At 42.7% G+C, this 12,714-nt stretch overlaps 1 protein-coding gene across 13 annotated transcripts in view; it reads right to left on the bottom strand.

The window, feature by feature from the left end:
* ppfia1 (PTPRF interacting protein alpha 1) overlaps nt 1-5,204 on the bottom strand; it is a 47,114-nt gene extending 41,910 nt beyond the window's left edge. For 7 of the 13 annotated variants that reach the window (XM_029279808.2, XM_029279814.2, XM_020646413.3 and 4 more), the window contains exons 1-2: nt 4,122-5,202; nt 381-641 (exon numbers count right to left, since the gene is read on the bottom strand). In XM_029279808.2, the coding sequence (XP_029135641.1) occupies nt 381-641 (261 nt within the window). In that variant the 5' untranslated portion in view covers nt 4,122-5,202. Of the gene's footprint in view, nt 1-380; nt 642-4,121 lie in introns of all 13 variants that reach the window. The other 6 variants (XM_029279809.2, XM_020646406.3, XM_029279813.2 and 3 more) reach the window with 4 other exon arrangements.
* Nucleotides 5,205-12,714: the final 7,510 nt, after the last annotated feature.

Raw genomic sequence — 12,714 nt, 5'->3', positions numbered from 1 at the left:
TGCAGTCAGTCAGCCGAACAAGAACGGACTCTAGTGTCACTTCTCTCTACTGTGAGAGAAGGTCGTGGACTACAGTCACAATCGGTTTCCCCATGCGAACAGTTTATTTTGAAGGTGGACAAACTGAAGTTTGGTGCTTTGTATTGACAAGCTTTACTACTGAAAAGAGTAACTAATTTACTGACAGAGTAAAACTCTACGTTCATGACATAAAACAAAAGTAAAGACGCTAAAAAATGACTCTCCACTTGAAGAAGGGAGAAGGAACAGTGGTTTTAGTTTTGTAGGAAGGTTACGTGGAGGAAGCAGCTTCAGGGGACAAATCTCTTGGAATAATATATCATAAAATTGAACTCTGTGACTGTGGCCCTCACACTCACCTGGGGCAAAGCGGTGTTCAGTTGTCTCTGCAGCGAGTCCCTTTCATGGCTGACTTCGTGCAGTTTGCCCTGAGTCAGGCCCAGGTTCTCCTGAGTCTCCCTCAGAGTGTCTAGAAGACGATCCCTCTCCTCCAGCATGGACACCATCAGCGACTCAAAGTGACCCTCTGAGTCCGACTGCAGGGGAGAGCCTGAGCCCCGACGTCCACCGCCACCTCCCCCTTCAGCCTCGCTGATGGTGGGCATCACCTCGCACATCATCTATAGCCCGGGTTTGGACGGAGCAGAGCGGGGTCCAAGGACAGAGCAGGAGAAGAAAGAGTTTAGGTTATTATTCAAAAACATTTCTGTCATTTTTTTCTGCTGTGACATGCTGTGAAAAACTTCTTCTGCAGAGGACCACAAAACTTACACAAAACCCTCTAAAAGACAGTTTAGCCAGTAACTCCCTCACTCTAATATAAACAAACAAACATAAGAAAATGTAAACTCTTCACAGTGAGGTCAGAGAATCATCCAACAAACTTCTTTATTCTTTTGCCGTAACATTCTCCACATATAATTTTCAGAGATGTAAACAAACTTTGAACTTGTTGTAGTTTGCTACCAAATTTAAACATCCACTGCAGCTGGATCAACTTTTAAAAACCAGAGAACAGTTTTCTATGATACTAAAAAAACAAAAAACTTCTGTCTGGAGGTGAAATGGATCACAGTTTATCCGTTATCTGCTCAGATCGTTCCCCAGGATCTGAGTAGCAAAATGAAATAAATGTACAACCGCTAAATCACTGTGCAGAGTCTCAGTGAAAAGAATACAGCATTAAAGTTGTCATGTAGTTGCCATGGAGATCCACTTTACAAGCAGAAAGAAAGTTCAGTCTTTTAAAATGTATTTTTTTGTGGACTTTCACACAGAAATGGGTCGTAGGAGAGCATTGATATTTCATTGTTTATGATAACTTTGTATCAGACGCTACTTCAGCTTTCTCTCTTCCATGTCAGTGTGTCAGTTTATCGTGCAGGTATCAGCTGGTGGTTACAGGTAACAACAATCACAAACGCAACGATAGTTATATAACAGACAGAAGCGCAGTGTTCGTTCCAAAACCTGAAGATTTACATCCTAAACGCACACTGCGCCAGTGTGTTTTGTCTGACTGGCACTGCACGCGCTGCAGCATCAGCCTGTGAAAACAACACACACACACCCGCTACATGAACAGTGTGTGTGTGTTACCTGTTCAACCTTGTCAAAGCTCATATGAGGAAAAAGGAGTTTACTGGGACTCCGCTGCATCGCCCGCTACTTCAGTGTTGGTCACATCTTACCTCAGGAGACCCCCCCCGCCCCCCCCCCTCCCATCTGACAGGGACAGTCTCCTGCTGTGAGGAGCATATGTGAACATCCAGGTCAGAGGGATTTCAGGAGCAGCCCTCCTGATATATTCTAGATATTTTGAGGAGTGCAGATGTGAAAACGGCTTAAGACACACAGCAGTCAAATTCTGGTACCCAAAATGAGTTGAGATCAAACAGGTGAGAGCAGGTGGGCTAATGAGCACACCTTAAAGGCTGAATCTATCTCTGGATGTGCAGAATCAGGAATTCCCCAGCAAGCTGGAAACTACGTCCGTTTCTGGTAAAGCTTTGTAAACAAGGAGGAGCTTTGCCAGGACACGAGTGTGGCCTTCGTTCAGGTGACAAAATGTGATTACATCATAAAATCAGAAGTAAGGAAAATTTAAATGGAATAAAAATGGAATTTGGGGAATAAAATAAAACTGATAGGGCCCTGAACAGCTTATTACAGAGGCTGATTAGCTGAACCTGTTTGCCTATTGTTACTAATGGTGAAGTACTGCTGTTATAGACTTCCCCAGAGTTAGCTAAAGTTCTCCCACATTGTTTCCATTTCTAAAAGTCCAAAGAGCCTTTAATCAATCACAGGCAGCTAAACTAACCGAGTCTGAAGCTCTGTATGTGACATCAGATCAAGGAACAGCTGGGCAGGAGGTCTGGGGAATTAGAACCGCCCTCCACACCAAGGAGCTTAGGTGCTGTAGACAGACTGTTCGACAAAAAGCCAAGAATCATGTGAGCTGGATTTCACATACCCACAAGGGACAACAGTTTACAAGTGGAGGAGGAACTCAGCGGGGGCCGAGTTCGAGGCTACTCCTTCATCTCGCAGTCTTTGCATCCCCCGAGATGCCAAAAGCTCTGTGTGCGCTTCAGTGCACCAACGCTCGACTGTATCTTCCACTAACGGCGTTATAAAACTGGACATCATAAAACTGGACGTCGTTACCTGTTCTTACATGCAAACTAAAAAGAAAGAAAAACAACCTGCAACCATTCACAAACTCAAATTTCATGTTTTAGATGACGACTAAAATTTCTGATGGAAGGAACAAAACTTAACCTAATTTATTTAAAGCAAAACACAAAACCAACGCTCTATATCGAGGTCAAGCCACTCAGGCTCAACAATGTTTATGAGGGGGAGGGTCACTCAGCATCCATGAGAGGGAGTGACAGATGGTGGGTCTAGTGTAAGCACAGAAATCCCAAATGTCAAAAAGTAAAGATTGACAAACCACAGCCTGACAGCAGGACACGTATAACGACTTCAACTTTAGGAGGATTTGTTAACACGGGGCATAGATGATACAGGAGGAACAGAAAAGCTAATCAGGCATGAAGGAAGACTTAAAGGAGCGGTGCAAGACATCGACAGAACTCAATTATAAACGACCTTACTTATAAAAAGGTTTAAATGTCAGGAATAGAGCTAAAACACAATTTTAGAGAATGGAGTCTAAAAGTGGAGGAAAAAAAATGAAATTTCGAGAATGAAGTAGAGATACAATTTTGAGAATAAATCAAAATGTTAAGGATAAAGCCTAAATGTTGTTGGGGAAAAAAGCCTAAATTTCAGGAATTTAGTCCAAATTTAACTTTTCAAGAAAAAAGTCAAAATGTCAAAAATGAAGTAGAAATATCGAGAATAAACACAAAATGTTGTGGAAAAAAGTCAGGAATACTGCTGAAATGTGCAGAATAAACTTGAAAACTATTTTGAGAATAAAAACAAAATATTAAGAAAAATTTTCAGAAAACTCAGGAATATAGTTGAAATAAGATTAATTTGAAATGTCCGGAAAAAAAGTCGAGAATAATGTGGAAAAAAAAAAAAAAGGTTTTTGAATAAAAACTACATTTTGGGAAAAGGCCAAATAAGAATAAATTTAAAATATAATTTCTAGAACTGAATCAATATATAGAGATATGAAGTTAAACATTAAATTAAGAGACTTAATTTAAGATGTAGAGAATGAAATTGAAATGTTTAGAATAAAGTTAAAATACAAATATGTAGAAGTAAAAACAACATTTTGAGTTCAAATTTTGTGAGGGGAAAAAAGTTAAAAATTCAGGAATAAAGTTTTAATACAATTTCGAAGAATGTCGAGTTTATTCTCATAATCTTATTTCACTTTTATTCTTGATATTGCTACGTACTTCCTCATAGTGCATAATGTAAACAACTCTTCCTCCTCTCGTTATAGATTTCTCATAACTGGCCCTAATCCTCCTCTTAGTTCAGACTGATGAAGGAGAGGTAACAGTGTTTACAGGACTCAGTGGGTGACCATAAAATGTGGATAAAACGTTATTATGTTAGTCACTAGTAAGTAAAAACTACAACTTTAACAACAAGTGTGTTAGATCTCTCACCTTGGCTAAATGGAGTTATTCCGGATGCCTCTGAAATCCACGTTATTTTATGGAGTCAAGTAAACAAAGTCCAGGTGCTCCAAATAAAGTCCCCAGCACCAAGAAATATCCCGAGTCAATTCACATCAGAACATGTAGATTCCATTCAAAGGCTGTGGATGCATTAAGGCTGCGACAAGAGGAAAAGATTGGATCCTAAAGGCCTCGAAGAGAAACCCTCAGAAAGTGAGCAGAGGGGGGCAGTAATCCAACTTTGGCCGGCTAACCAACCTTTAGCACGCTGACATCGTTAGCTGGCGACTCGATGACTGCATACGTGGATTAAAGAAGTCCAGAGTCTATCTCTGCTAAGAAAAACCAAGAGATAGAGTCAAATACTCTAAAAAAAAAAATCTACATCTCACAACAGGTCGATATGTTATGACACAGTTAGCTGACGTGGAAACAGCTGTAGCATCGCTAGCTTGAGCTAACTTGAAGCGGAGTTCTTTGGCTTGCAGTCCGTTTAAACAGACGGTGGTTAGCTACTAGCCGGCTAGGTAGCTAACGCCTTTGCTAGTTTCAGATGATAAAGATAATGCTCTAATCCCGTATAAAAGTTGACCACCTGATATGGATTAGTATAAATGTGTATCAAACATCGCTGAGAGTGTTACAACAAGTTTTTAAAAACATCCTTGATTCAAACATATTATGAAAATGATTTATCTGTGTGGTTAGCAGCAAGCGGCTAACGTTAGCTTCCCCGTCGCGTCACCACATCACGGCTCAGGGAGAAAAAAAAAAAAAAAAAGTTCCAGCTAACATTGAGCGTTAGCGACGTTTCAGGTCCCGTTTGGGTAATCCAAACTGTAAAAAAACAAAAAAACTTGTATTCCCTTCGTTTTCCGTCCGTGTTCGTGGAGTTGTCCCGGTGTTTCCACCGTCAGTCCGGTCCTGCCCTGTCGCCACTGCCTGCCAGCCTCGGCAGTCGGGACAGCCAATGGTGGGCTCTCTGTCGTTAGCACTTCTCATTAGCCTTCTCTGCTGAATGCTCAGGAGGAGAGCTGCTCAGGCTGGCGACAGGAGGGAGAGGAGGGGGAGTCTGACTCGATTCGGGGGATCGGATCTTTTAGCTCAGCCCAGTTTTTTTTTTTTTAAAGGAGCAATATGTAACCCTGACACCTAGCGTTTAAAACGGGTACTGCAGTCCAGATTCAGAACTTCAGTTCAATTCAATTCAAAAAACTTTATTTGTCCCCGGGGGGGCAATTCAAAGGCACACAGAGCAGTAAATTAACAACAGTGCAAGTTAACGAAACATTTTAACCTAAATATAAAGTGTCAATTTAAATACAACTTAAAGCTTAAACTTAACTTAAAAATACAAAATATAAAAGAGTAGATATGAGTGGACAGTGATCGGACTAACAGATGTAAACAGATGTGACCATAACTATGTGCAGTAGTGACCAGATGTGAACAGAACTATGTGCAGTAAACGAGAAATAAATATATATATACAGAGCTATGTGCAAGTAGGCAAATAAATAAAGTGATCGTAGCTGTAAAGGTAAGAATGAGATAAATTAAGTGACCCTAGTGCAATGATGGATAAGATCAACAGGAATAAATTAACCAGAACTGTAGAAAAGTGATGTAGTGCATGAGGGTTGCAAACTTGTCACCTTTCGGCCAAATTCACCGTTTTGGATCCGAAATAGGTCATTTGTGTGATTCATTTAGATCTGCAATAAAAATATTTGGAGGGGGGTCATTTATTTAAGTTAAAACAGAACATAGATATCAACAAGCAATTGTGTTTTTCTTATTGTTTTGCACCGCTTCTTTAGTCGGTCTGAATGCTAAAATAGTTTGTAAATTCACTCTTCAATTCATTTTTAAAGCTGATATTTAAAAAAAATAATAATAATGATCTTCCCGGGGGAGCATGCCCCTGGACCCCCCCTAGGGGGTTTGGATCCATGTCACCTTTTTCATCCCTGATGAGTTTGCACCCCTGGAACATATTTATTTATTTACTTGACGTGGTGATGGACATACAGTAACATTGGCACTGTAACATTTAAAGAGCCCATATTATGTTATTATTTTGTTGTTTGTATATTTAATCTATGTTCCTACTTTTGTACGTTCATAATAGATAAAATCCAAAAAAGTGTCTGTTTTCATGAACTGCTCCTCCTTGCTCCCTCTCCGATCTAAGTCCGTCAGCTACACTCTCTTGAGCCCACACTGTTAGACCCCACGTGGGCCAAGTCTGCTCTGATTGGTCGGCCGATCCGCTCTGTCGTTATTGGTCAGTTGCTCAGAACGCATCTCGGAAATTTCAACATGAGCTGCTGGGCTTGCCACAACGAGCCAATGGGCTTAGATCAGTGATCTCACACTGACACTGACGTCGGACTGACACATTTTTATCAAGGGGGGCTAGAACCGAGCATTACATGCAACTAATGCTACAGCTAACAGGAGGACGTAGGAGAAGCCGCGTTTCCACAGACTTTGAATTTTTGCACACAGATGTGCCTAAACATGCACAGGACACTTGGAAAACACACTAAAGGGCATATAAAACCAGAAAAAGCATAATATGGGACCTTCAACCATGCACAAGTCCCAGATGCACTGCTCTTTTGCAACAGGCTTTTAGAAATGACAGATAGAAATAAAGACAAATAAAAAGAAGAGGAAAATGAAAACAGTTCAGTTATAAATACAGTGCAGTTATGAATGCAACAGGAATAAAATACATTTACAAAGGGAATGCAGCAAAAATATACACCAGACATTTGTGATCTCATGTACATTTTCATTTCATTTTACCTTTATTTATTTTCGAGAAATCATTGAGGGCAAGCCCTCATTTACAATGACGTCGAGAGTACAATTAAAACGAATAAGAGACAAAAAACAACAAAGACAAAATACATAGATTATAAGACCATAAGAATAAGCAGTAAGCAGGTAACTACAGTTAATAACATTTACATTCATGAGTACAGTGAACTGTGATGAAGTGTGGTGAAGTTTTTAAATTTAGGTATGGGAACAATGTTGTTTCTCCTTCAGCGAACATTTAATACCTTTGTTAAAACATTAAAACTGTGTTGCATTTTCAGTTCAGTAGGTAAGCCATTCCAGAGATTAGCTCCTACAACAGAGCTCAGCCCAGTTTTATAGGAGCAATATGTAACCCTGACACCTAGCGTTTAGAATTGGTACTGCAGTCCAAATACAAAACATGATATCTGCCATAAGAAATAAAAAATAAAAACAAGGAAACAAAATCTCCAGTCAACTTAAATTAAACTACAGTAAGGTCTGAAAAAAAAACATTTGAAAAATCAACATCCCTTCCTGCTCACTGGTAGTGACTTTTGAAAGAAATACTCATAGAGAGATGTATTTTTACTTTTTATTGAATTTTATATACTTTATTGATTGCTGAGGGAAATTCTGGATTACACTCGGTTGAGAGACATGCCAGAAATACACACACATGCACAAACAGGACCTGTGGACATGAATTAATGGTGAGATGTCTACACCGCTTTTCCCATTTTTGGGTGGCAGGGGGACGTAGCTGGTCCCAGCTGTCATTGGACTGGTCGCCAGTCAATCACAGGGCTGACGTATAGAGACAGACCACCAGCCACACTCACACCTATGGGTAATTTAGAGTCAGCAGGTAACCTCACGTCTTTGGACTGTGGGAGGAAGCCGGAGTACCCGGAGAGAACCCACACATGCACGAGGAGAACATGTAGACTCCACACAGAGAGGCTCCTGTCAGACGGGGATTCAAACCAGGAACCTCCTCGCTGTGAGGAGACAGTGCTGACCTCTGCAGCACCATGCAGCCAGGATAGAGGTGTAATATATACATTTCTCTGATCCTTCGCTTTTTAAGTTATGAACAGAAAAAAAACTTGGACAACCAACGGCGTCCTCATTCATGCACGGCCTTCTCCGACCTCCACCTCAGCGCCAATAAGTGTGGACAACAGGAATGGGAGGAATACAAAGGAGAAATCCTTCCTGCATATTATCCCATCTCCCCATATCCCGTTTTCCTCTACAATGAGTAAAGTCTTTAACCTGCTCTTTTGTAAAGCGTCTTGAGATAACATTTGTTATGAATTGGCGCTATAGAAATAATGTGTTATCTATTAATCTGTTTGATGCACGATTCCCGATACTGGTTGCTCCCTTAAAGAGGGTCAAAACTCTTTTAATAGTTTAAGAAACCTTATTTTTACATTTATTTGTCAGCTCACTGTCTCACAAAATGAAATCATCCTGACCTTGAAGAGTATCAGGTGCATCCCTGCACGCTATCAATCAAAGATATGGACACACTGGTGCAGCTGTATCTTCTCAGGGTGTTGTTTATATTTATTTTTGAGGTTTTATACCGTGCATTGCATTTATGATGATGTGATTTTATACTGTGCTTTGTATTTAATGTCTTCCGTTTTGTCTTATCTGGACCCTGAGTTGTGATATGATCATAAATTGAGTTTAAAAAGCTTTAACATTTCCCTGAGTCAGCCGTAACAAACTGAATATCTGGTAAGACAACGCGTTCAATTAAGGCCGCACAGTTTGGAACAGTGGCGCCATCTTGTGTTGAATCAAGCCACACAGCTCATATTTATGATACAGAGTGTATTATATATATATATATATATTATAATGGGTACGGCCTAAAATTTATTTTTGCAACATATTTCCCTTTTCATTTTGGCCCTTGTTGACTGCTTCGTTGCTATTCACATTTAGGTGTACTTAGAAAAATAACATTTTGTTTATGGATGGATTGAGAGATCGACAGACAGATTGGTACAACATCCGCCATGTGTCAGACCATTGTGCTGAAGAGGGAGCAGAGCTGGAAGACAAAGCTTTCTTTTACCGGTCGATCTTTGTTCCAACCCTCCCCTGTGGGTCATGAGTTTCGGGTAGTGACCGAAAGAATGTAATCACAGATACTAGCAGCCGACAGAAGTCTCCTCTGCAGGGTGTCTGGGCTCAACCTTAAGCCGTTTTCACATATGCACTCCGGATAATATCTAGATATTTACAGGAGGACTTCTCTGGAGATTCTCCTGAACTAGCCGTTCACATATGCTCCTCACAGCGGGGGACTTTCCCTGTCAGAGGGGAGGGGGCTCGGGGGGATTTCCCGACGTAAATAATGCAGCCGTTTAATTACGTGCACAGAGATCGTAGTGGTCCCAGGCAGACACTTTAGCCAGTCACTGTATATAAATGTCACTCGGAAAATCCCTGGATTATATGCTGCCGCGTTCAGACATCAGATAACTTGGATATTCTGCGGATAAAATACTAGGGGTCTGGCCGGATAAACTCCGGGTAAAGTCTACGCGAGAAATGCGGCTGTTTGCGTTCACACATAGCCTAAAGAACCTCCGGCTAGCCAAATCTCCGGAGTTTTTCATTAGATTTCCGTATGTGTGAAAAGGGTTTTAGAGATAGGGTGAGGAGCTCAGACATTCGGAGGGAGCTCAGAGTAGAGCCGCTACTCCTTCACATTGAAAGGAGCCAGTTGAGGTGGTTCAGGCATCTGATTAGGATCCTCCTGAACAACGAACAAGTCAAAGTTTAGGCCAGAGAGAGAGAGAATCCACCCTGGGGTGGGGCTTTTATACCCTGCCAGACACAGGCCCAGGTGCCCTCGATTGGACCATCCAACTCCTCTACCAGAACTAGGGGGGACAGAATCAATTAATAAGATCTTGACTAAGGCAGTGACCGTCACACCCCCCCCTTAAAGTCGGTCTCCCAAGGGGACCACCGGCACAACATCACCATAACCAACCACCGTGCAAAACACCTACCCAATAATACAAACGACTCTACTCAAAATACTTTCAATCACAAAAAAACCCCAAAAACTTATAATTAGATTAATACATGACCTTATTCCTGGATTCACGGCCTGCACCTCCCCCCCCCCCCCCTCCCCCACCCATTCTCAGCAACCCCCTGTACCTGAGGAGCAAATTAAGAGGTAGACACGGCATGACAGCACAGAACAGGTATCGGAAAACATAAGGACAATATATTAAGCCTACAAGCCACAGTAAATTAACGGTCTCCGTAGACACAGCTAGAGCTGAGCGCAGCACTACACAACCTCTCCTGTAAATACCACAGCGACATGCGAGTCGTATGGCTTCAGAAGGTTAACATGGCAGACACTTTGGGTTTTCTTCCGACCCGATGTGGCCACACCACAATTCAAACAAGAACCGTCCTTCACAACAGTGTAAGGACCTGAGAACTTAGCCTCACACGGAGAACCAACGATGGGTATAAACATGGGAACTGGGAGTGGTTTAGAGCTTTCATCCGACACAGGATCAACCGAGGAAGAAGTGACTTCAGGTATTGGTGCAATGTCACTCCAGACTCTGGCTCCAGCCAGGCCATTTCCCAAAATAAAGTGCACACCTTTAATGGGCAACGCTGGACGCACACCAACAGCTACTTCACCCTTAACTAGCTCACAGTCAAGAAGCACCTTGTGCAAAGGAACAGGAAGGATGTTCAACCCCATTCCACAACTAAGAACACAATCTCCTGTGTCAGTCTCTCCAGAAAGAGGCAAAACAGAACCAACAATGAAGGAATCATAAGCCCCAGTGTCCCACAGGATTTTTATGGGCACTTGTTCATTGGTTCCCACAAGCGACACCAACCCATCTCTTATGAAGGCTCAGACAGCAACACAGAGACGTTACTACGGTAACCAGAAGCCTCTTGTGCAACAGGATGCTACCAAAACCTGCTCTTATGCAGCAACAAATATTCATTCCGAACAAACAGCGGCCTCAGTAGCAGTTGGCACTTTCTGCTCGTTAATGTAAGTTGCAATGCGATCCGGAAGACAACTTTTAAACTGCTCCAAAATCATCAGTTCACACAACCCATCAAACGAAGTAACATTAAGCGCAGTTAACCACCGCTTAAAGTGAGTGACAGATCCCTGGCAAACTCCACGTATGTCTAACTGTTTTTCTTCTCCCAGTCTCTAAAACGCTGCCAATATGCCTCAGGCACAAGTTCATATGCCTTAAGCACAGCTGACTTTATCTTAACGTAGCTGGAGCTGTCTTCAAAACTCAAAGCAGAATATGCCTCTTGCGCCTTCCCTGTGAGAACAGACTGAAGCATCAGAGCGCAGTCAGCATCGGGCCAACATCTTGCTCCAGACACACGTTCAAACAACAAGAAAAAGGTGTCTGGGTCTTCTTCATTAAAGCGTGGTAATAGACGCGAGTTATCATTACCATTCAAAATTCAAATTGTAGCACCAGTAGTTTTGGTCAGTATAATTTACCTGCTCCTTGATGGCCAGGAAATTTACATCTTCCTTCTGAAAAATCTTGGAGGCGTGCCAGGTGTGGAAGTACATCTGCCTGCAGGTGAAGAGCAGCAATGAAGCGGAATGTGGCAAGGAAGGAGTAGAGTCCTTTTGCAGCAGCGCATTTCCTGACTTCCACTTCCTCAGCCTGTACAGCCAGTACTGTACAGTCCTTCACCTCTTCAACCTGAGTCTGAGCCAGGAGAGGATACCGGTGCTGTGGAAAACGTCCTGCTTGGTCCCGGTCCCAAAGAAGACGACACCATCTGATCTGAAGGACTATCGACCAGTGGCTCTCACATCTCATGATGAAAGTGCTGGAGAAGCTCGTCTTGACCCACCTCAGGCCGCAGGTGAAACCATCCCTTGACCCTCTACAATTTGCCTACCAGCCACATCTGGGAGTGGACGATGCCATAATCTACCTGCTGCAGCGTGCTCACTCACATCTGGAGGGAAACGGCTGCACTGTGAGAATCACTTTTTTTGATTTCTCCAGTGCATTCAACACCATCCAGCCACAACTGCTGGAAGAGAAGGTGCAGTTGATGGGTGTGGACTCGTCCATCACCTCCTGGATTACTGACTACCTGACAGACAGACCACAGTTTGTCCGACTTGGAAGTGTTCAGTCTGGAATGGTGGAGAGTAGTACAGGAGCTCCACAGGGGAATGTGCTGTCTCCTTTCCTTTTCACCTTGTACACCTCTGACTTTAAGTACAAGTCCAGGTCATGCCACTTGCAGAAGTTTTCTGATGACTCTGCGGTGGTGGGGTGTATAAATGATGGGCAAGAGGGGGAGTACAGAGAGCTGGTGGATAACTTTGTGGAGTGGACAGGAAGAAATCACCTGATTCTGAACGTGGATAAGACCAGGGAGATGGTGATCGACTTCAGAAGGAAGAGGACAGAGCCACCACCGCTGTGCATCCTGGGAGAGGCTGTGTCTGTGGTAGAGGAGTACAAGTACCTGGGTGTCAACATAGACAACAAACTGAACTGGAAGGCCAACACTCCGGCTGTGTACATGAAGGGGATGAGCCGACTCTACTTTCTGAGGAAGCTGAGATCCTTCAACGTGTGCAGCAAGATGTTGGAGATCTTCTATCAGTCTGTTGTGGCCAGTGCACTGTTCTCTGCTGTGGTCTGCTGGGGGAGCAGCATTGGAGCGGGTGACACTAAGAGACTGGACAAACTCA

The sequence above is a fragment of the Labrus bergylta genome, chromosome 3 (genome assembly GCF_963930695.1).
Source record: "Labrus bergylta chromosome 3, fLabBer1.1, whole genome shotgun sequence".
Taxonomy (NCBI): Eukaryota; Metazoa; Chordata; class Actinopteri; order Labriformes; family Labridae; genus Labrus; species Labrus bergylta.
The sequence above is the reverse complement of the archived record's forward strand: the minus strand, read 5'-3'. Positions and strand labels throughout refer to the sequence as shown.